The following is a 23,575-nucleotide window of genomic DNA, read 5'->3' on the forward strand; positions in this document are numbered from 1 at the left end:
GGCAGCTCAGTGTTGGGTGGCTGCGCGTACGTGCGGGGCAGCACCGTGTGATGCGTCACCCCACATAGTTCAGCCTTTGTTCAGCACAATTGATCCAAGTGCATTCTCTTTGTCTGCACTTGAGGGAGGGGTGAAGTTGGGGGAGCGGGGGGGGGGGGTCTCAGGCAGGACTAAATAGACCCTTGTAACCATTTGTGGGGTTTTTTTTCTCAATCAAAGGAGGGGAAGCATTGATTTGGACTGCTATGATCATTAGTGACACTATATTGGTCTCGTCCATCTGTTCTTTGAGTTTGGGTCCAATTGTCACTCAAGTATAGACGCTTGCCGAAACACAGAGTGAATGGTTGGAAGATGATTATCAATCAGCTGCTCATTTTTGCATTGTGTGGTGTGTGTGTGTGTTTTGTTTTTTTTTTGTATTGCGGGTTGTTGTTGTTTAGACATCTGATTGGACCTGAAATTATGGACAAATGAGGATTACCTTGCACAAATAGAGCTTCCTACGTGTGTGTGATTTGGGACCACGAATAAGCCAAAGTTTTATGGACAAAACTGCACTAGATGGCTTTTTTGTTTTGTTTTTCTAATGGCACAGGGTTTCTTTTTTTTTTTTTAATATAGAAATATGTGTCATAGCGATAGTCATTTCTTTCCTTTTGTCTGGAACATCGAGGTGCATATTTTAGAAAGACATGAACAAAGATCTACAGGAAATAAATATAGTTTGATAGAACATGTGTCACCGCTTTCTCACTTTCATGTTGACCCGTGTGCCCATTCCCACAGTTTTTTCCCCCTTTCGGCCCAGTAAGTCTAAAGAGCAATCCAAGATTACAAGAGAATAATCGTTATCATCTGACATACATGCGCAGAGACATTTTTCTTTCTTTTTCCTTGGGCTTGTCACTTGTGCTCCAACTCCCTCTGTGTGTGTGTCTCCCCTCTCTCTCCCTCTCTCTCGCTCTCTCTCTCTCTCTCTCTCTCCCTCTCTCTCTCTCTCTCTCTCATCTTTTCCACCCCTCCCAATCCTCCATAGTTGGATGGCAGGGTGCCAGCCCGTTAGGAAGATGAGACTCCAATCAATCAGGGCTTCCCAGGGGGGCCTCTGACCACAGGACCTGGCTTCCTAATTGCCCCCAAGCAAGCCAGCGAGGGAGCGAACGAGCTAGCGGCCAGGCCGTGAGGCAGCCAGGCCTGTAGGCTGAGCCACTGCAACACATGTTGACGTTTCGAACATCACTTTCTTGGACAGATGGACGGCCATATGCGCGTAGGCGCGTGGATCCAGTAAGAGGGTAGTGTTTACATGTTTCTGTTATCATCTAACCAAAGATATCATCTGCTGTGTCACACTTCAGGGGTTTGTTGTTGTGTTGATTAGCTGCGGCTGTTGAAAAAACATCCCAACTGATACAACCGTAAAGGCCCCCCACCATTTGCTCCTCGTTATTCCCCAAACTACAAGATGGACAGAAGTTCTGGAATGAATTTCTCCAGTGAGGGTTGATTCTTGATTTTGTTTTATTTTTTTTCTCTACTTCAAAAAAAGAATTTCAGCCACTTTATTTGGAATACCACCCTTTTCAGTTGCAACGTTCATTTGGTACATTTTCCTTCATTTGGGGACTTGTCTTAATACCGCCGCTATCACGTGACGTGGCAGTTAGAGAAGCCATCAATACGATACAAAGACGCAATAGAACAGCATGCAACTGTTCCACGTACGCCATCTTGAGCAGTTCACAATCAATATTAATCTAATGTCATGACAAAAAACATCGAAATAAGCTCCATCATGTGCTCTGTAAGATAGCAATAGACGTGTTTTGCTTGTCAAACTTGGCTGCGTCCAACCAACCAATCAGAGGACAGAAAATGATGACATTATTGTAGGCCAGCTTGCCGGCCCTGGGAGGAGAATTTGAGATCCAATTTGTTAAAGAAACAGTCCCATTGATTCTAAAGACCCTGAGCCGGTTAGACTGACTCGGAAACACACAGAGGCTGAAATCTGATGAGGCAAGAAATCTAACATCCACAAATATTTACTGTAAGCAATGAAGCCAAGCAACAAAATGAATATACTGTTGCAATTAATTTTGTGCATGGAAAAAAAAGACAATTTAGGGAGCATATCACTGGCATTGCACATTCAAACATTGTTATGGATTGGATATGATAATTTGAAATTTTGTTTCAGACTTTAGCAAGCATCATGGAAGTTGGCATGCTTGATTTGCTTTTGCAGGCCTTGAGGATAACCGGTGCAGAAAATGGATATATAGATATTTATCTGTAGCTTAAAGCAATGCTGATAAACATCATTTGTCAATGTGTCTGTGAGCACTGAAGAGGCATTTTTCGGACCCGTCAACAAGAGGGACAAACATTCCGCCATAAAGCTGATTAAAAGCAATCTGAGCTTGAGACAAAAAAAGGCAGACAATGTGAGGATGTCAGAGTGGAAATAATTAAAAATTGAAACATGAAGCAAGCAGGAGATTAGGAAGCAGAAAAGTGTGGGAGAGATGGAGGAGGCGTGGAGAGGATGGTGGTGTTGGAGGGTGAGTGGGGGGGGGGGGGATGCTCATTGGAATTAATGATGGAGAAAATCCCCCAATTAGAGCGTTTTCCTGTGTTGCAGGATGAGTTCAGCGCGGGGTCCTTTGACAGCCCTGGGGATTAGTACCCAGGCCGAACCAAACCGGGCCGGGCCAGGCCTGAACGGGCACCGACTCTTCGGACAGCTTGGCACTGCTCAGTTGGGGCCCGCTCGGGGCCGTGGTCCCAGCCAGGGGCCGGGGTAGGCATGCGTTGAGCCACAGCTAGTGGCACAAAGAAAAGCATGGGAAAAGAGCAACAAAACACAAAAGTAATTGCATCCAAATTAACCCTTACATACTGCTCGGGTCAAATCTGACCAAGCTGCTCAAATACACAAAAATGTAAACATTTGAAACATTTGTTTTGTGCATGCGATTAAGAGTTTTGGAAAATACTGAGGCTGTAACCGGGTCAAAATTGATCCATGGCCACTAAAACGGATTTTGGATTTACCGGTGTGCGTGTATGGACAATGGTGGGAATCTTGAAATGGTCAAACTTTACATGCCTTAAACTTTTTGTTTTTATGAGACAGTAGTGACGGTGTTCAAGAGTGTAGATCAAAGAGTCCCAATAAGTGTCTGTGTTTCACGTTTGCACAGGGTCACTCAGAAAAATACAACTTTTGGTTTAATTTAAACTCATACCAGTACAATGACAAATCCCTTAGAATATGATTCCTTCATTTTATCTCATATTTTCTTATTGGGTGTGCTTGGTAGTGTCAGGTTTTGGACCGAACTGAATAATGTTTTTGGATGGATGGATGGATGCTAACTCAAATGACCACCCTGTCAGCAAGCTCATATTTTGGGCTGATTCCATGTGCTGTATAATACAGTGGTTCTTAACCTGGGTTCGACCGAACCCTTGGGGTTCGGTGAATCGGTCTCAGGGGTTTGATGGAGCCTCTGCCATGGAGGTTAAGACTCACCCGACTCAACATTTCAATTAGTTATGACACGCCCGCTTGGCCATCCCTGGCTGCAGATGATCACATTACATTGCTTATCCAATCAGTGCTAAGGGAAATTTAGTTCGCTCAGTAGTCAACGTGTGACTGACGTGACAGTATGTCGTAAAATAAAAAAAAATTATACTTATGTCTTGAAATTGTATTTACTTTTTTCCTGTTTTTAATAAATGCATTTTTCATGTCTTGAATTTGTAAAAAGTCATATTCTTCTTAATGAAGGGTTCGGTTAATGTGCATATGAACTGGTTGGGTTTGGCACCTCTAACAAGGTTAAGAACCACTGACTTAATACAATGAACATGAAGCTCAATAGAAAATCTCAACTATTTTTTTAAGGGAGCAGGGCATCGCAAAGTCCTTATATTGACTCATAAGTCAAACAGAGGTCAGAGCCTGCATTGACAGGCACAAGCTCTGCAGTCAGCACCTCCAAAAGCATTTACCTTTAGCAAATAAAATACACTTTACTTTTCCATTGAATCATTCAGGATTAATCAACGTCAGCGAGGCTATTTATATTTTTCAAAAGATCTGTCATTCATAATTTGATATCGACAGATTTTGTGCGTGTTTACTTTTACCGGATCAAAATTGGCATACCCAGATCAATGTATGTATGGAAAAAAGAATAGTAGTGAGGGTTTAAAATCTGCACTTTTTTTCTTGCCTCTCTTGCTTACTTTGTTTGCTGTTACATCAATCACAGGCATCTTGCTCCTCCAAAACAATAACTAATCCCATCTGCACAATGGCACTGACGGGAGAATCAATTTGTCGGCTTATTGCCTCTTCCCATGCACAAACTGACTTTGACTGACTTGGACCATTAGCGAATGACTTTTTCAACACAAAGTAGCTTTTGCGAGAGTACACAATGGCACAGATGATGTGGCCAGAGGAGATTTCTTTTGACCTTGATGACGCACGTGGACGCAACAACATAAGGTCTGTAAGGTTATCGGCTAACATATGTCACACATACACTCGCTGGGCACTTCATTAGGTAAACCTGCATAATCAAATGATTTACAATTTGTATCACCAGTTCTGCCCTTACAATAATCCTATGCTAATGATCAGTTTTGTTGTTGTTGTTGTTTTTTTTTTTAGTCTGAAGTATGAAGTATGAATTTATCGATGTTTATCATTGTGGTTTGCGATGACGTAAACCACTGCAGGATGAAAATCACGATAATAACCGTATTGATAAATTGATACTTCTAAATGTCTCCATAAAAACTGAGTAAGTATTGTAATGGCAGATGTTTTGTTAGAGATCTTGTGTTGGAGCACATAAGATTATTGCATCACGTGGATCTTGCAAACCTGATCACAATTGAACAAAATGAAATTGCTATTTGTTAATATTACAATTGAAAAATGTAGAAAAAAAGATTGATCATGTCCAGGCTATAGAGGCACACCGTATTCTACAACTAAAATAATTGTTGGATACTCCTCTGACTGCGCCAATCAAAACGGAAGATATTTGTAAAGGCATACTTCACATATGTAAAATATTAAAACATGAATAAAGTTTTGAGTTTGCATTTTCTTGTCAAACTAACGTTCGGAAAGTTTTAGTTTGCTTCAGATAAAACTTGTCAGCTAAATGACATCCTGTAACTTGTCAGTTGGCCATATTGATTCAGTTTTCACTGTTTCCAGTCTAAATGTAAAGTTGATGGCAAATAGACGGAAAGCCTGTTGTCTAAAGTGTAAATAGGACAGCCACTAACTAATCCCCGCAATGCACAACAGTCCTTGTGTCCATCAAGAACAACAGAGTCCCTAATTACTAATTGATTAATTGTGCGGTCCATTATTTCACTCCGGTGCCCGAGTAGATCTGAAAGGACCGCGGCTGGAGTTAACAGTCTTATTGGGAAGACGCGTTCCTCGCTAAGGATAATAAGGGAAAATAGCGGAATTAATTGGGTTTGATTAAGAGAGCTTTTCAATGGGACACAGCTTTTTCGCATGACATAATTAGAGGTCACTTGGGCTTTGGGGGGCGGGGGGGTGATGAGGGAGTTGAGAGGGGTGGATGTGCTGGTTGGCGCCAGCGTTGCCTGGGTGTGTCTGTGAGTTAGACACACACAGGAGGAGGGGCATCATTCCCTCATTCCCACTTGTAGAAATGTGTGCATTTTCTATAAGCATAAAACATATAGCATCGTTCATTGGGTCCCTTTCTGGTGGTCATTCTGCAATTATTATCACTACTCTTGCCACCACTGAAGGTACGGTGACAGTAGTGTATGACTGGGTACTAGAATTTGGTAGTCGGGTCATTCAAGAATTATAGGACCTTTTTTTTATCCCACGCATCCAATTTTAAATAACCCACACACAAAATACTAAAACATGGAGATTATGATTACATTTACTTGTCCTGAGACCGAATTTAAATAATAATATTAATGATAATCATCATAATAGTGCAGAGGTGCAGGGTTCGATTCCGGCTGCGGCCTTCCTGTGTGGAGTTTGCACGTTATACCCATGCCTGCGTGGGTTTTCTTCGGGTACGCCAGTTTCCTTCCACATTCCAAAGACATGCCTGGTAGATTAATGGACCACTCAAAATTGTCCCTAGGTGTGATTGTGAATGCGAATGTTGTTTCATCTATGCGTGCCCTGCGATTGGCTGTCAACCAGTTCAGGATGTCCCCCCGCCAATTGCCCGAAGACAGCTAGTGACAAGTATTGTGAACACCAAATAAATCAGGTCATATAAATTATACCATTGATTTAAAATGAGCTGATCAAGCTGTTGATTTTAAAAAATCTATTTATGACCTATTATTGATGAATATGTCAAAAAAAAATCAGAAAAGTGAAGTTTTTTTTAAAAGGAATTTTGAAGCCAAAATCTCTTCCAGTTCTGGAATGACGCAGTAAGACATTGCATTTTCTCGGTTACAATTAACAAAGTAACTTTTGGGATTAATTGAAGTTGCCACAGCAGTTTAAATAAAACACCCTTTTACTCCATTACACTCGGCTACATTCTGCTCTCCCTTTATTTCCTTCATTCAACTTTTGATTGCCCAATCTATTTTTTTGGGGGGGTGGGGGGATGAGTGAACGCTGGCACGTTTTGGCTTCCGCTGCTCAACCCGTATTGTTTTGTGTTTTTTGTTATTGTAAAGTGTCCTTGGGTGTCTTGAAAGGCGCCTATAAATAAAATGTATTATTATTATTATTATCATCACTCCGAAGTGCAAACCACATAATGGCGACAGGGTTAGGTTATACCGCCACCTATGTGTAAATAAGAGACATTACATGCTTGAAACAAAAATGTTTCATTAACAAATACTGTAGAAAGATTAATACTTCGGCCTTCAAACTACAAGTATGTAAAAATGTGCAAATGCTTTACCTTCATATAAACCTTTTTGTTTCGTTTGTCTTAGTCTTATCTTTTGACTACTAAGAGTGGCTTTTGGTGGTCGCGGGGCTCTATGGAGCGGCTAAGGGCTGTACACGCTATGAACGACCTCGCCAACACTAAGCTTTTGGGAAAAAACATCTATATCCTGTATATATGTCACGACGCATATGACAATAACCTGTAAAATATTATTTAATATTGTTTCGCTTGTTCGGCGAATACAAGCGACGACGTGGAGCGAAAACAAATGAATTATTGAGAAATATCTTTCGGGTTTAAACAGTGAATGTTCCTGGAAGTGACGCGTGCCGTGTTTACGTCACGTGTTGCTATCCCATAATGCAATTTCACGTAACTCGCTTCACTTGTTGACATGTACACTACAGTACTGACAGTTCTGTACTGTGTATCTCCCGCATCTGGATTTTCCAGGGTAATGTTTGTCGTTCGGTTTGTGCTATTGGAGAATGACTACTAGGCGTTCTCACAAGCCGTAGAATGGTTGCACAATTCGCTAATCGCGCTACGTAAACTATGGTTAGCCTGCCTAATTTTGCTCCAGTTGTCCTTGCATGTACATGTACCATATCGAGCTACTGTAGTGTAGATGCAAAGAAGCATTTAAAAATGGGTATTGATCACGTCGTTGCTGAGGTTGAAGTGTATTGTTTTCATCGCGCCCCCCCCCCCAAAAAAAGCGTCAACAGATGAAAATGTTTCTCTCTCGGGAAGTAGAACAGTCATACTGTGAAATTGTAATGCCATTTGTTGTTGCTTGGGCTACTCTGAATAGTCAGGGAAGGCTGCGCTGTTTAAAATATATATATAAATAAACCCACCCATGATGTTTGCCATTGAGAAGTCTGCCGTACATTTGCTTTTTCACCCTTTTTCGACTACTTTTGAACCAAAGTTAAAGAGAAACTGTGGCAGGTTTTCTCAGACTGCTTAAAATGATGTGGAGGGTATCGCATTAGAACCGCAAGACTGAGGTTTGACACTGGTACTTTAACCGTTACAGTACAAGTTAAATTTACAGTAAAGTTCTGAAAAGTGGTCTAAACAGACAAAGGGGAATTATGAGTCATCTTCTAAAATGATCTCAAAAGTATTTGTAAAGGTCTTGCAATTTTTAATTCTACATTACATGCAATGCTTCAATGATAACAGATATATTTGATCACTTTTGACTAATTTTGAAATTCAAAAATCATTGTGATCAGGCTATATGCTTGAGAGATTGTTTAATTTTTTTTCATTATGTTAAATTGTATTTTTTCATGTAAGCCTTTGATACAATATAATTTACTAATTAAAACATATGATGTACTAATATAACTTTCCTAGTTCTCTCTTGAACTTCAAAATGGATCCACAATATGAATACCGCCTTCTGCGCCAAATCAACCATCAAAATGACAACAGGAGCCCTACTGTGAGATTCCTTTCCTTTATTTTTTCTTTACAGTTAATCCCGTGACATTTATTGCACTTTTCACACATTTACATTGCATATTTATTTGTTGTGTTTGCAGAACACAGCACCTCCTGCTGCTTCCCCAATAATGTCTCCCAGTAAGCTCGGAGACAGGTTTATTCCCACTAGAGTGGGCGCCAAATGGGATATCAACTTCCACAGGCTCAGTGTATGTACTCTCCTCAAAAGCTCTTGGGAACACATATTCATTACGCTGTAGCTCCGAGCAATTAACAATTCCATGATATCAACCTGTCGAGTTGGGAAGAAGCACTGAACCTGAGTGTGGAATCACTCCCTATCCACAAAATGATAATAGTCCCCTATATAGTGAGTCTGCCATTTTGAAGTGTTGTTCAAATATGGAGTGCATATAGGGTGTCCATACACAGTGACCTCAATGCATCTTGAAGAGTATATGTCTCATGATGTATCGTGCCAATACAGAAAAAAAAGATTTTCAGTTTATGGGGCTATTGTCTGATTTTCAGCAACTTGTAATGTTGATGAGTGTCTCTCTGGTTTTCAAATAGGAAAATGAGAAGTCAGCAAATCAAACCAAGAAAGCCAAGGAACCATCTACTGATATTGTTAAAGGTGAATATGACATTCATCCTCTATAGCAAGCAATTCCAAGCCTCCATTATAGATTACATTGGAACCTCCAAGGTCGAATACAATCCATTCCAATATGTCTGACCTTGTGATTTGTTTCCATTCGTAATTAATTCTCACTTATAAAATAATGAACATAGACACATACTCAGTATCAAATTGTCATATGATAACTGCACGCCATAAACATAAAGGTGGTGAACCGATGGTATAATCCTTTAAAAGCCTATCCCAGCTGAAATTCCAACCCAGAACCACTGCTATGTGCACACAATCCTTATTTTCTATGATATTGTTGTGATTGTGCCTGTTTTTCTTTTTTTAAGATTTTAGCTAACATACAGTAGCTGGCTGTTGATTTGTGTTCATATCAAGTTCTAATTGTGTGCGCATTCAGCAGATGGTTTGACATACACTGCTCTGCTGAAAAATGAGCTTCTGGGGGCAGGGATAGAGAGGATCCAGGACCCTCAGACGGAAGACAGTCATTTGCTGCTCTTGACACCTGAAAAGCGGAGACTCTTCACTGTATGAATATTTCAAATGGAAAAAAAATGTGAACACTTGAATAAACCGTAGCTGCTGCAAACACAAATGCACTAAAAGAGAAGCTTTGAGTTTTTCTCCTGTGATTTCTTTGCAGTACACACTTGAGCTCAAAAGAGGATCACCAGCCAGCGACACTAACCTCTCTCCATACTCATTATCACCTGTCAGCAACAAAAGGTAGAATGCTTTGTTTCGTACTCTCTTATTTGTTGAAAATGTAAAATTTCAAATTGTTGTCCGAAGGTTATGCAAAATTTCGGACTCTCTTTGCAGTCAGAAACTGCTGCGATCACCTAGAAAGCCAACCAGAAAGATTCCTAAGATCCCCTTCAAAGTCTTGGATGCACCGGAGCTGCAGGATGACTTTTACCTTAATTTGGTGGACTGGTCGTCTCTTAATGTGCTCAGCGTCGGCCTGGGAACATGCGTTTACTTGTGGAGTGCCTGTACCAGTCAGGTACACCTGCCACTCAATTAACGCGAACAGATGCCTGACAATAGTTCAGTTCAAACAAACATTTGAGCTACTGTAACTGTATTTAATTCAGGATCATTATCATTAGCACTGGTTCTTTGAGTGACTGTTTCAAATGTATTCTCATCTTTGGAATTGTTTTTTCCTTAGGTAACAAGGCTGTGTGATCTATCCGTGGAGGGGGACTCGGTCACATCAGTCGGATGGTCTGAGAGGGTAAGTGCGAATATCTACCCCGATGGTTGTAGGAAAGTTGCTGAGTTAGGTCTGCTTTGCTGAAAGGATTCTTCATATGTTTAGGGCAACCTGGTAGCGGTGGGGACTCAGAAGGGCTACGTTCAGATCTGGGATGCTGGCGGCGGAAAGAAACTCTCCACCCTGGAAGGACACTCAGCCAGAGTCGGTCAGAATATTTGCAGTAAAATGAAATGATCAGCAGTATTTTAAGGTTGGATTTTCACTTCAGGTCCATGTGCCCAATTTCGATACGATGCCCGGCTGATTTTTTTTGACTGTGTATTTACATGACCCTTCAAGTGACATACGGTATCGATATATCTGTGCTCACTCACATTGACAGAACACATAAAGCAACCTGCATGTGCAGGCACTAAGTGTCAGTAACATGGAAGTAACCAATCGTACTTGAATGATACTTTACAGTTACATACCATTCGGCCTGAGTTGACTCTTCCACTATTGACTCTTGCCACTGTCGGGAATTCTTTTACTTATTTAATTAGCCATATTTAGACCACATTGAAATGTTTTCACTGTAGTGTAGATTTACAGCGGGTATTTTTATTTGTGTTGTGTGGGCAGACGTCGATGTGTATTCATCAACAATTATGACGATGATGTTAAGAGACTTGGTATATTTAATCTAAATTATGCTGCACAGACAGCGGCAGTGATCCAATTGTATTGGATTTTCATCCACATATGCAATAGGCAAAAAAAAAATTGTGAATGTGTCACTTTAACCCTGTGCTCTATATCCCGCGATAGTGACTCAATGGATAGTTGCTAAGATGTTTCAATCACCGACTTTGTTTCTGTGCTCAGGAGCGCTAGCTTGGAATGCTGATCAACTTTCCTCGGGCAGCCGCGATCGAATGATTCTTCAGAGGGACATTCGAACTCCTCCGCTTCAGTCGGAGCGACGGCTTCATGGCCATAGGCAGGAAGTGTGCGGCTTGAAGTGGAGCACTGACAATCAGCTGCTCGCTTCTGGCGGCAATGACAATAAGGTGTGTAGTCACATTTCAAGGATTTTATTTGCTCCTGCAGTTTGGACAAATTATGGTTTATTTATAGTGTACAAATGTTGTCACACAGTAGAGCAATCACATTTGTCATCTGCTTGAGAAAATCTTTTATCTAGTCAGTAGATAAAAGATTTGAGTTGTAGTTGGTAGGTACTGCAATGTGATTTGTAACTCATCCATCACCTATTATGTTGTTTTAATTCAATTTTCCCAGCAGTCATTTTGACTGACTAAAATGACATACTAGGACACGTACAGGTTGCATCATCTGCAATTACCAGATCGATTTCCACCAAGAGGTGACGGATGAGCCAAGGATTACATTTTAATAAATGGGGCCTTTGAGACCTAAAGTTCACATGTATGATCATTATTGCATTGCCATAAGAAAACATCCAGTGGTGCATAGTCTCTATCTCTGTCATATATTTCTTTCATTGAAAGCATTTCGACTTAATTTCAGTTGCTGGTTTGGAATCACTCCTCACTGAGCCCTGTGCAAGCTTACACAAATCATCTGGCTGCGGTGAAGGCCATCGCCTGGTCACCACACCAGCATGGCCTGCTGGCCTCTGGAGGCGGCACGGCCGACCGCTGCATTCGCTTCTGGAATACGCTGACATCGCAGCCTCTGCAGTGTGTGGACACAGGCTCACAGGTCTGCAACCTGGCTTGGTCCAAGCACACAAATGAATTAGTAAGTGACCCTGGAGATTTTCTTTTTCTTTGTTTGAAATGAAATCAAAATTATATAAAGTTCTTGAAATTGCAATGTTTATTTAGAATAACCATATGACTGAATAGTTCAAGGGGAAATAAGTGATGCAATAAAAATGATTGACCGCCTATGTCGAATTTTACTTTTGGGGTCCAGCAAAAGTTTTGTACCAATTCAGGAAAGCCAGGTTTACCTGCATATTCGAATGGGTGTGTAATGTCAGAATTTCCCTTTAGGTGCTCGAATTAGGTCTTTGAAGTATGTATACTGTTTAGAGGAGCACTGTAAGGGGGGAGAAAAGTGATGACAAGTGTTTTTTAAAGCAATTGAGATGCATGCCGCTTGAGATGTTTCATCCCATTTTGGAGAGGGTCCTTTCAGCACACTATTGGAAAAGACTTAGGAGCAGTTCGAATGTTTTCAGTTGGTGACATTTAAAATTTGGATCCCGCAAAGGATTTTTCTAAAGATCATTTTGATCCTATTCTCAGGCCATTCAGACAGTTTTCACATATGCGACAAAGTGTTTTATTTTATTTTAAACTGGTGGTGGCATGACTCATTGCTAGAGCCGTTGTCTCCCAACCGTGAAGTTGTTGGTTCGACCCCCGCCCATTGTGACCATGTCGAAGTGTCCAGGAGCAGCGTCATCAGTCGATAAATGAGTACGAAAGGTAGAAAACGCCACACAAGAGAAAGACCGTTTACCAAGCTCATTAACTGTAAACTCCACTTTTAAATTATTAAAGGTAATTTATATGATTAGCAAGAACACAGTGGAAAGTAACTAAATTATTGAGACATTGCTGAAATGACGTGTGGTAATTGGGAATGAGTTTGAGGCGGCATGGTGGACAACCAGTGAGCCCAACCGCCTCACAGTACAGAGGTCCAGGATTCTGTTCCGGGCGACGGACCTTCCTTGTTTGGAGTTTGCATGTTCTCCCCGTGCCTGCGTGGGTTTTCTCTGGATGATCCCAATTTCCTCTCACATTCCAAAAACTGGCACGGCGGGTTCATTGATCACTCTCAATTGTCTCTAAGTGTGATTGTGAATGGTGGTTCTCGGTGTGTGTGACCTGTGATTGCCCGGCAACCAATTCAAGGTCTACCTCGCCGACTGCCGTAAGACTGTTTGGATAGGCTGCTGCACGCCCGCGACCCTCGAGAGAATAAGCAGCTCGGATAATTGATTGATGGATCGATGAATGGGAACGAGTTTGTGAAGTCGGTAATCTGTAAGCGCAGCAGCAGGCTGTTCAGTTAGTCAGTCACTGAGTGGCAGTCTGTAAACACAATGGGAGAGCGCAAGCGGAGTCATATTTAGCGCCACAAAGAGCCGTCGTGAGTTGTGGCAACACAACAAACCTTTGGCAAACACTTCAGGGTTAAGTGCTACATAGAATGCAAGGCATTTATGATGAGGCCCAGTCGCCGCCACAAGAAGAGACCAAAGTGTCTTTCCTTCATTGCTGCAGGCATTATCTAGGTCCAGAATACAAATGAAGAAAATGTGAACTAAGAGGCGCTAAGCACTATTGCTGTTCGAGTTGTTTCAATTGTTAAATATGGTCATGAAATAAGTAACAAAATGCATATGTAATATGCTTTCATACGTAGCTACAGGAGGTCAGTTTAGAGTTCTAAGTGTATCACTGACATCATCTCACACACAAAGCACGTTTTGGCGCTTCATGCATGCAGTATGCCGGTAAAGTTGATCTTTGTGTTATAGTGAATGGAGTGTTAGTTTGGGGGAATATTCAACACTTGACCATTTCTTCTAATGATGAAGAGTTATGGCTGTGTTTTTAATAGACATCTTGCGATTTTGGGAAAAATAAAGCCAATACTGTATACTACATTGCAGCATTGGAGCTCATCAGATTTTCAGTGTTGGCATTGAAAGCACATTTGCAATTCTAATTCCTTTTGCGTGCGCGTGCGTGTGTGTGTGTGTGTGTTTGCCCACAGGTGAGCACTCACGGCTACTCTCAAAACCAGATCTTGGTGTGGAAATATCCATCACTCACTCAAGTGGCCAAACTCACAGGGCACTCCTACAGAGTCCTCTACCTTGTGAGCTCTTTTTTTTCAGTTCTTAGTTTGACTCTTGATGTCATCCACATCACTTGGTGTCTTATCAAAGTTTATTGGTAACTTTTTTTGTTAAACATTAGGCTATGTCCCCGGACGGTGAAGCGATTGTAACAGGAGCTGGAGATGAGACGCTTCGCTTTTGGAATGTATTCAGTAAAACAAGATCCACAAAGGTTGGTGAAGCTTCTGTCACAGACCGTCTTAACATCTGCCAGATCATTCGCTTATTTATTGTTCCCTTTCTTTCAGGAATCTGTGTCAGTACTTAATCTGTTTACCAGGATTCGGTGACATTGAACAACAACAAAACATAATTATCACTGCGACGTTGCTGCAGCTTAACACGTTATTCATGCACGATAGGTTTTGTGGAAGTAGTTCAGCAGAAGGCCATGTATCATAATGAAAGGCTTTGGATTTTATTTTCAAAATGTATGAGGGTGTTGTGTTGCTGTGTACTTGAATTGTGAAAACATCTTCACCATTGGAATCAAAGAGGGGACCTTTTGATTTTGTAAACACAAGTCTGCTTTATTTAACGCACTTGAATTATGACATTGCTTAACATTATTACTTACCTCGGGTTCTGCAATTTGAGCATTAATGTTTGTTTACCAAAATCCTGAAGTCTGGGTTCAGTTTATCTAATGCTGTGCATTTACAACATTACTACATAGTTCATTCCTTGTAGTCAATGAATAAAATATATTTAATTTTAAGTATCTGGCATACTTGTTGTTTTAGTCTGATTGGGCTTTTTAGGGCTGCATGTTAATGAAATCCAATCAAAATCTGAATTCTAGAAGAATTCTCAAGATTTGCAAGGTTGTTAGCTTTTTAATTAGGTTAATTAATTTAAAGAAAATACAATCAAATAAAAAATTTTCATGAACAAATTTTCTGGTACAGAAAATGATACATTAAGGCAACAAATATTGCATTATAAATATGATATGGTTGGCGTATGTGGCCCAAGGACATGTTGAGAACAAGAGTGTTTCATAATATTTTTTTACACACGACATAAATTTTTCTCAATAAAAGTGAAATAAACTAATTCAATCAGAAGTTGTCAATGAAGTTGACTGATGGATGGTTCTCAAGCCAAGCAAGGTTTGTTGCAGCAGGATGGGTGTGAATTAATCTATTTAATCTAATGTATTATGATTTCACAATTCCATATACAGTACTTACCGGTAAATGTAAGTTTCCGGGAAGGACGCCATTCGTTCTATGAAACAAAAAAGCAATTTCGAATATTTCTGCTTGTGTTGCGTTAAATGTTTTTTCTAAATATATTTTGACATTTTTTACCCTCATCCGCAACGTAAAATGTAATGTAATAAAAACGTAAAATGGAATTCTCTTTTTGTTAAACGGAATTGTATTTGTTAAATAAAGTTGTTGGGAGCTGGGGGGAAAAAAGCATGGGCGTGGCTTTGTCATGTGACCTGTTGTTACCATAAGTAGCTGTAATATTGAATGGGCGGGAAGTTCGAAGTTCAGCGAATTCTTCAATTTTAAAAATAATTCTTTCAATAAATAATCCGCTTTCTCGTGTGTATTGTGTTCACCGCGAAGTACGTAAGTACCAACACAGAGTCAATCAGTTCATTCCAATCAGTGACTACGAATTGCTAGTCGGTAGTTAGCTTATGTTTCCAGCCAGCTCGATGTCAAGCAGGATGGCGGACAAACATCTTGTGCAGGATTTGAAACTTTGGGCGACGGAGGAGTTCAATTTCCCCCCAGAGAGTCTGCCGCCGGACTCCTACTTAAAAACGTCAGTGTCAGTATTTTCTTGACAATCGCATATTGTCACAGCAGATTTGAACACATCACCGTTTACCGCTTGTTACTTTGCAGACTTTGTGCTGGGAGAGGAAGGTCCATTTGGAAGTATATCATCAATCACGTTTTTCAACAAAGGTTTGTCTTAAAAATGTCAAGTTCAGGTAACATGACATGGTTCACATGATAATGTGAGATGTGAAGTGTTAGCATGTTACATATTATGGCAGCAATACGCTTCCATAGTTCACAACTGATCTAATTCATGTTTTATTTTTTCTAGAACTGTGAAGCTCAGGCGAGGCAATCTTCACTGGTATCCTTTTGTCTCTGAATAATTGCTTGACAGTGTCCCTTTAATAACCAGGTAACTTGTTTGTTCCCCCGTGAGACAACTTTTGGACATGTTTTTGAATAACTCATAAAAATCCCTGAAGATGCCATTTACGCTCTATTGTGTATTTTGGCACATACTACTTGCATACCTGCAAGTTAAACTTCGGTGCAGGATTCACTGCCTTGCTCAAAGGCACTTCGACAATAGTCAGGAAGCAGGCTAGCCTCTTTCCAATGTCTAATTGTCTTTTATTTTTGTTGCAACATGACTGAAACTCGGCTTCCGATGAAGTAACCACTCAGTCACTGTAATTGTATACCGCATGAGCTTTGCTTTGTAGTTTTCTTATTGAGTCATGTTGACTTTTTCTGTATTTAATTTTATTTTCAGTTTTCCAATTTCCGTCAAAAGAATTATACATACATTGCTGTTGTGTTGTGTTGTGTTCTTGAGTTGTACTCTTTGACAACTTCAAAAAGGTACAAAATGCTTCAAGACAATGAGGTAGGTCACGATAAGTTTTGCTGTCGTCTCCTCAGGAGCATCCTAGATGTTCATTTCCATGCTGTTTTGTGGGCGCAGGCGAAGCAACGTGAGGGCCAGAGCGTGGCTGCTAAAAAGAGCGAGCTTCAGAGCAAGATTGAGCAACTCAAAAGTGAGATTGGTCATCTGGACTCTGAGATCAGAGCAACTGAGGAACAACTGGTCACGCGAGGTCATTACATTATAAGTTACAACACCATCAAAGTGTTTCTGTATGTGAAGACCTTAAACTTCCCATTCTGGATGTCCCCCCCAAACCCCTTCTTCCATAGAGCGGTCCATCAGTTCTACCTGGGCTCAGGTGGAGGACAGTCAGGAAAGGAATATCTTTCTCCAGGCCTTCAAGCAGAGCTGCGTGTCAGGTCGCAAGATGCTGTCAAGTGACATTCAAGAGATCAATGGCTACTGTCAGGATCTGGAGCAGATGGCCAGGTAAGGCAGAAATAATCTTGAGAAAAGTGTCACCATGTGCACTCACTCGTGTGATCCATCAGTTTTGTTTGTTTGTTTTTTTAAACTTTCAATGTTCTACATTGCAGGAAAGCAGAGGTTGAGGTGCTGTTTGAGAATCAGCTTCCCAGCAACTGTGATGTTGACGCACTGCTCTTCAAATCTCCAGTGGAAGCACAAGTCCTGGTCAGAACCTCTAAATAATTCATTATTAGTTTTACTTTTATTTAGCACAGACAAATACAAAATAACATTACAAGACAATTAGATGAACACACTGGACTCCTTTTGGGACACGGTTAGATCAAATGCAAACGATGTTTCACAAAAACCTACCTTTATAAAGATAGTGCTTAGATCTTAAGATCTTATCTTATTTTTACCTACGATTAAAAATTAATCAAGTACTACAAACATAAATCAAACATCCAGTTACTTAGAAATAACATGCCTTGTTTACTGATCAATAAAATATTTTCCCCGTATGTTGCTGATCCACAAAAAAATTGATCCATGACCTTAGGTCCAGAACCAAGTTTGTGAAAGGGACATGGGATAAATAACATTCCGTCTTTTAATGGTTTTGATTTATTTAAGTGTTTTTCTAGTATTCCATTTAATTGGATATATGTGTGTACTTCAGCTTCGCAATGTATCAACTAATGACATCATGTTTTTCATTAGCGTCAAGTGAGAAAACTGTGTAACGACAGAGTCCATTTTTATCAGTCTTTACAAGAGAGTGAATTGAAAACGGCAGACTTTGGACGGTAGGAGCCTCAACTTATATTGCTCATTGAAAAAAAAGTATTTTCAACTGTTATTCACGACTTGGTTGATTTTTTTTTTTTTTTTTTTTTTTTTTTTTTTTTTATCTCGTTGCAGTATGACTGGTGGGCAAAGGTCTGCTGTGTTTCAGTACTGGTTAAATGGTGTTGTGGTTGGTATTTTAGTACTATACGTTAAGTTGCCATGTGTTAGCATGAAGCCAAATTAAATTACTGATTTTTTTTTTAATTGTGTAGAACCTGATGGATGTTTACCCACCAAAACACATCCTCGCTGCTTTGCAACATTTGGCTTCCGAAGAGCAGAAGGCACTGGATGCGAAAGTCTCCTCTCTGGATGTCACTCAGGATGTGAAAGCTCTTGGGTAGGCAAAGCAATAAGTTCACGTTAAAGTATTTGAGTTTATTTGAAAGCGTTTTCTGTTGTGGCTAATTATTTTCTGTTTTTATGATAGGTTCCGTTATGAAAGCAATCTTCTCCTCGACATATCGGCAGAAGACGATGACGACTTGCCGCCTGAGGCCCTATTACAGGTTGTTCTTATAAACACGAATAATAATAACAGCCTTAACCCGACTTATGAGTGACTTGACTTACAAGCGTGTAAGATATGAGCTGTCGCTTGGCCAATTTTGTGAATGTGTCAATTTATTTTATGCCTACAAAAAATGTCATTACAAGCGCTCATGCAATGGTTATAGCAAACTTCAAAATAAGCAGCAATTTGGCAGAGAGTGACCAATTTGCATGAATGTTGGTGTTTATAAACCTTTGAAAAACCTTTGACAGAATGCAACAATACTCACAGACATATACAATACAATACATGCTGATTTATATGGCGCTTTCACAACAGCGGTAGCTGTAACAAAGCGCTTAACAAAACAGTTAACATAGAGTAAAATAATAAACACAACACATAACATAAAACACAGACAGTCGTGCAGTCCTAACCACTTTTCCATCACATGCTTTGTTGTTTGAAGCAGTTTGAGATGAAAGAGGAGAGCATCAAAGTGTCCTTTAACCAGTGGATCAGAGACGTCATGCTCAAAATGTGCACACATCGGTCGGCTACAAGCTAAGTTTCACAGTCAACAAGAAGCTGTAGCATCCATTGAGGAAAAAAGAGATCGGCTCACTTCTCCTACCCCATGGAAATCCGTTTCAATTCCAAGCGGCGACTCTCGGTTCCAAATACGCATCGGCGCTCTGCGCCAACGCTCCTCTCTCCTCAACTTCAGCAGCCATCCATCCAGCCGCACCAACGCCGACAGTCCAACAGCGCCGACATCCACACTGAACAAAATGGGGTTGTGAAAAACATATCATCTATAGATAGATGGATATTGCCATTTTTTTGTTGTTGTTGTTATTATTCGGCAGCCGGAGTGGATTAATTGCATTTCTATTCACTTCAATGGGAAAAGATGATTTGAGCTAAAAGTGTTTGAGTTGAAGACCATGGTCAAGAAACAAGTTTCAACTCTTATGTCCATGTACCACCATCTTCATATTTTGCGATGCATAGAGTAAGTGCTATTTATATGATTGCAGGCTGCAAGGCAAGAAGTAAAGGAGCGTTTTGATGAATTATCGCAGACTCACTCCAGAGTACAGCAACTCCACATCCAGCTCTTGGCTTGCAGGCAACAGGCTGAACAGAAGGTGTCGAGCCTTGTTGATGACCGCAAAAATGACGCATTGGCACTGTAAGTCCACTGCGCAGAATTCTCGTCATACCAGCACAAAAGCCAAGGTGGAGATTGTTTAATCAAGTTAATTTATTGTTGATTTCCTGTTGTGTGTAGGTCAGTTTTGGATTTGGAGCTTCAGTGTGTAATGAAGGCTGCAGTCAGGGATCATATTCGAGAGTGGTGCATCCAGGTGGACCAGGATGCCAGAGGCCAACAGGAGTCGCTCCGCAAACTTCGCAGCCAGCGGCAGACCATTGTGGACTTCAGACAACAAGTGGTGAGGCTTGGTGGAGAATGTTAAGATTTTCCCTTTTGGATATCATTCAACTCGTGTTGCTGCGTCTGGACAGGTCCAAAGACAGGAACAGATTACAAGTCTGATTAAAGGAAATTCGTCAGCTAAGACTGAATTGATCCGGATGCATGAGGAGGTATCTTCTCCCTCTTTGATGCCACATTTCAAAATGTTCAAAATTGACTAATCATCAGTGATCAATCTCACTGTCCTCGTTTTAGCTACAGGACTTTTTGAAGAGCAAGTTGTTGCCCCAGTGCCAAGATGTCACCGCTGCTGCCAACAGTATAAGGAACTCTATCTCAAAGGAAGTTAGACAGATGGGCAACATTTCGCTTCAAGCTCTGGATCGGAGGACCGTTGATGGGTAAAATCTTGTTGTTCGGTATTTGATGACGTTTACATGACGACGACCATGAATACCGTGTCGCGCACCTGCAATATTTATATGACACTGATGTGTGTGCGAGAATTGCGCAAATTTTCCTCCTCAAGCTTGTTTGGGCACAAAAATATCATCAGAAAGTGACTCCATATTACCGGTATGAGCTGAAGCATCATCCATCCATTTTTCTATAGTGCTTGTCCTTGGCAGGGGGTAGAACAACCATTCCCACTCACATTCACATGGATGGGCAGTTTAAAATCTTCAGGTAACCTAACATGCCTGTTTTTGGCAAGTGTGAGAAAATCCTCGCCACTCCTCACACGAAAGCCCAAACGGAGATCACAAATCCTGTAGCTCCGAAATGTGAGGCAAATGTGCTGAACTCTTTAATGCGGAGTTGGTCACTCAAGTCAAGCATCATCTAGAATTCAACTTCATCATTTACAAGCCAACTTCTGACATGATGATGAAGTGGTGAGAACTTCTGAATCCAAAACAGTCAAACTCTTTACTGTATTTTTACCGCTTCAGAATCCAGAGAATTCCGTCATTGTGGCTGTCCATCCATCGCTTGCAGTCGCCGACTTTCAGCAGCCTGTGTCAGAACATGGTGTTCCCTCTCTACAGGGTGAGTGCATAAGACTTCCATCTGTTGTGACCAAAGCGTGACCAACTTTTTGTTCTACGGAGCACAGCGTTCTGTAATTTGGATTCATGAGTCAGCGGTTGACAGTCTGACTCAAAAATCAAAACTTGTGGTTTTGTGTTTTGATTGTTCTGTTCAGATCGAGGCAGACTTTAACATGAACAAGTACAACCCCCAACCCCGCGCCGCTATTCTGTGTGCAGTTTTTACAGTGTTTCTGTAATTCCATTTCATCATTTTTAATCAAGGCTCCAGAAGAGTTGTGTGCCCAGGCGTACTGCGACCAGCTCGAGAGGCGTTTTCTCTCTCAATTACTACAACTGCACTCTACCACCCTGCGGAAGTCCGAGGAGGAGGCGGCGCATCTACTTGCATCCGATCAGAACGGTAATTAAAATAAAGCATTTTTTGGGACACGGAAAATGTAGACATTTTGTTTTTTAAAAAATTATTTTGAATTGCATTGTAATTATTTGTTTTCATCTTGTATTTTGAAGCCTTGCTGTCCAGAGTCAAAGAGGAAGATAAAAAACTTTTGAAGTCTTTGGTGCCAAGGGCCAGAATTCTTACCCAAAAATGTGCCGAAGGTCTTTCTTATGGAGAGACGGTTCAAATGGCCATTTCTGACTGGTGAGACACATTGCTAGACATCGACTGAATACTCCGGAGAGCTTAGCTTCAGCCATTACGCCTTTCAACTGCTGGGGTCACCAACATAGTTGAAACTGAGAGCTGCTTTTTAGTATTGATGCATTCCGAACGTTTTGGGCTACTCATCTGGTTCTTGTGGGTTACTTACATTTTGGTGACCCCTCTTCAACAGCATTGCATATCCAGCATCTCTCTGGTAACACATTTGACTTTGTATTTTCTGAAATTGCTTTAAAGTTCAGTGGATGAATATATAGCAGACTGAAGAAAAAATGTTTCATGAGCCAACATGAAAAACATTCCAATTGATTTAATGTCTTAGGCTCTAACTTAATTCACAATGGATTGAAGCAATGTTTGATTGGAGATTAAAATGAATGGATGAACCACAGTCATATAAACCATTTCTTTGCATTGTCGTATGTTGTCATGTTGTCTGTTTGCTGCATTCCTTTAACTTCTTTGTTTGTGTCTTTGTGTGGGTTCACACCTGTAGGTGGGATCAGCCAGCCCAGCATGTCCTACCTGATGTCCAAAAGAGAGGATTGACTTTTCAACAGTGGCGAGAGAGGTGGAATCTAGCCAAAGCCTAGATTAGCTGTGTCGAAGCGACGGCCTGGGGGCCATTTGCAGATCTGCCATCCACTTTTCAGCTGTCTGCAACACATCCTAAAAATTACATTTGACATGGCCCACAAGGCTAGTTAAAAAAAAAAAAAGATTGGAAATTTGAAGAGTGAGAAGAGAGGACGCTGTATAGCATTTGTAGATATATAAAAATGACAATTTAGGATTAAAATTAAACAATTTCTCTTCAAAGCACAGTTTCAAACAAAGATTCAATTTTAGAAGCAAAAATTGTTTCTTCCTCTTTGTGCTCTGTGTCCTGGTCTGACTTATGAACATTATGCATCCATCCATCCATTTTCAACACCACTTATTCTGAACAGGGCCACTTGAGCTCAGCTGACTTCAGGCAGAAGGTGGAGTACACCGCACATAGAGAGACGAACAGCCATTCACACCTACATCCCCCGTCATTGAGTGTGATCTGATCTCACGCTGCCTGCTCACAAGTTAAGCGAGTGAACCACGACACCATCAGCGACCTTATGTACATTAATGATCCTCAAGCTACTGTTTAAAAAATGGTGAGCCGACTCCAGTTTTAGTTCTGAGTGTGGAGATGTATTCTGTTGCTGTATAGTGCAGGGGTGGATCTAGTGTAATGAGATGCATGGTCGAAGTCATCCAAAATTTGGGAAAAAATCCTACACTCTGTGCCTTATCACTTATAACAGAAAGCTGTTAAGTTGCAGTTTTTCAAAATAACCAGAACATATATAAACCATAAGTAATTTATTGTTTAAGTGGTTTAATATATTTCAAAGAATTTCCAAAGGGCCCTTGCATCCTTCCGTTTTTCTGTTTCCTTCAAATAAAGGAAAGTTTGAACACCCCTGCTGAAGATAGCATTTTAAAGTGGTTGACAGAGTTGTTTTAAAAAAGTGCACAAGAGGTCGTAATTCTGACATTAGATGTTTCATCGTCGGTTGTTCTGTCTCTGTTGTGCTAATAAATATACGTTGATCGTTTGCCCTTGTCTTTCCAGAATTGTCATGCTGTTCTGATGAACGCTTGCAACCCTGTGTTATTTGCGCATACGATGCGAAGTTTATCCTTGCTGTTGATTGTAAGCCCTGGTCGGTGTAGTTTAGTGATCAGTTAGTTGTTTAACTTGGGCTGTAGTGTTTGTAAATCTGTTTACGCTGTGATTTCTCACGAAGCAACACAGCTCCTTTG

At 40.7% G+C, this 23,575-nt stretch overlaps 2 protein-coding genes across 10 annotated transcripts in view; both read left to right on the plus strand.

Moving 5' to 3' along the window:
* The first annotated feature begins 7,295 nt into the window (after positions 1 to 7,295).
* Positions 7,296 to 23,575, plus strand: part of LOC127605853 (fizzy-related protein homolog) — a 106,097-nt gene continuing 89,817 nt past the window's right edge. The window contains exons 1-14 of one of the 6 annotated variants that reach the window (XM_052073677.1): positions 7,306 to 7,433; positions 8,331 to 8,418; positions 8,519 to 8,629; positions 8,994 to 9,057; positions 9,473 to 9,603; positions 9,719 to 9,801; positions 9,898 to 10,081; positions 10,250 to 10,315; positions 10,400 to 10,502; positions 11,165 to 11,349; positions 11,831 to 12,064; positions 14,060 to 14,164; positions 14,266 to 14,358; positions 14,435 to 14,904. In XM_052073677.1, coding sequence (XP_051929637.1) covers positions 7,357 to 7,433; positions 8,331 to 8,418; positions 8,519 to 8,629; positions 8,994 to 9,057; positions 9,473 to 9,603; positions 9,719 to 9,801; positions 9,898 to 10,081; positions 10,250 to 10,315; positions 10,400 to 10,502; positions 11,165 to 11,349; positions 11,831 to 12,064; positions 14,060 to 14,164; positions 14,266 to 14,358; positions 14,435 to 14,476 — 1,566 coding nt within the window. In that variant the 5' untranslated portion in view covers positions 7,306 to 7,356 and the 3' untranslated portion in view covers positions 14,477 to 14,904. Of the gene's footprint in view, positions 7,521 to 8,330; positions 8,419 to 8,518; positions 8,630 to 8,993; positions 9,058 to 9,472; positions 9,604 to 9,718; positions 9,802 to 9,897; positions 10,082 to 10,249; positions 10,316 to 10,399; positions 10,503 to 11,164; positions 11,350 to 11,830; positions 12,065 to 14,059; positions 14,165 to 14,265; positions 14,359 to 14,434; positions 14,905 to 23,575 lie in introns of those variants that run through there. The other 5 variants (XM_052073678.1, XM_052073676.1, XM_052073673.1 and 2 more) reach the window with 5 other exon arrangements.
* haus5 (HAUS augmin-like complex, subunit 5) lies at positions 15,509 to 23,367 on the plus strand. 4 transcript variants are annotated; one of them, XM_052073665.1, is made up of 20 exons: positions 15,509 to 15,769; positions 15,867 to 15,968; positions 16,052 to 16,114; positions 16,260 to 16,292; positions 16,793 to 16,817; positions 16,896 to 17,028; positions 17,129 to 17,288; positions 17,396 to 17,492; positions 17,991 to 18,076; positions 18,192 to 18,246; positions 18,332 to 18,459; positions 18,550 to 18,628; positions 19,653 to 19,807; positions 19,907 to 20,069; positions 20,143 to 20,223; positions 20,309 to 20,454; positions 21,007 to 21,103; positions 21,370 to 21,508; positions 21,619 to 21,751; positions 22,269 to 23,367. In XM_052073665.1, exons 2-20 carry the CDS (start codon positions 15,871 to 15,873, stop codon positions 22,363 to 22,365), a joined length of 1,968 nt encoding a protein of 655 aa, XP_051929625.1. In that variant the 5' UTR covers positions 15,509 to 15,769; positions 15,867 to 15,870; the 3' UTR covers positions 22,366 to 23,367. The 4 variants fall into 4 exon arrangements, with proteins under 4 accessions (XP_051929625.1, XP_051929626.1, XP_051929624.1 ...); XM_052073666.1 differs by having other exon boundaries at positions 15,509 to 15,765; positions 15,870 to 15,968; XM_052073664.1 differs by having other exon boundaries at positions 15,510 to 15,769; positions 15,870 to 15,968.

The sequence above is a fragment of the Hippocampus zosterae genome, chromosome 8 (genome assembly GCF_025434085.1).
Source record: "Hippocampus zosterae strain Florida chromosome 8, ASM2543408v3, whole genome shotgun sequence".
NCBI lineage: Eukaryota > Metazoa > Chordata > Actinopteri > Syngnathiformes > Syngnathidae > Hippocampus > Hippocampus zosterae.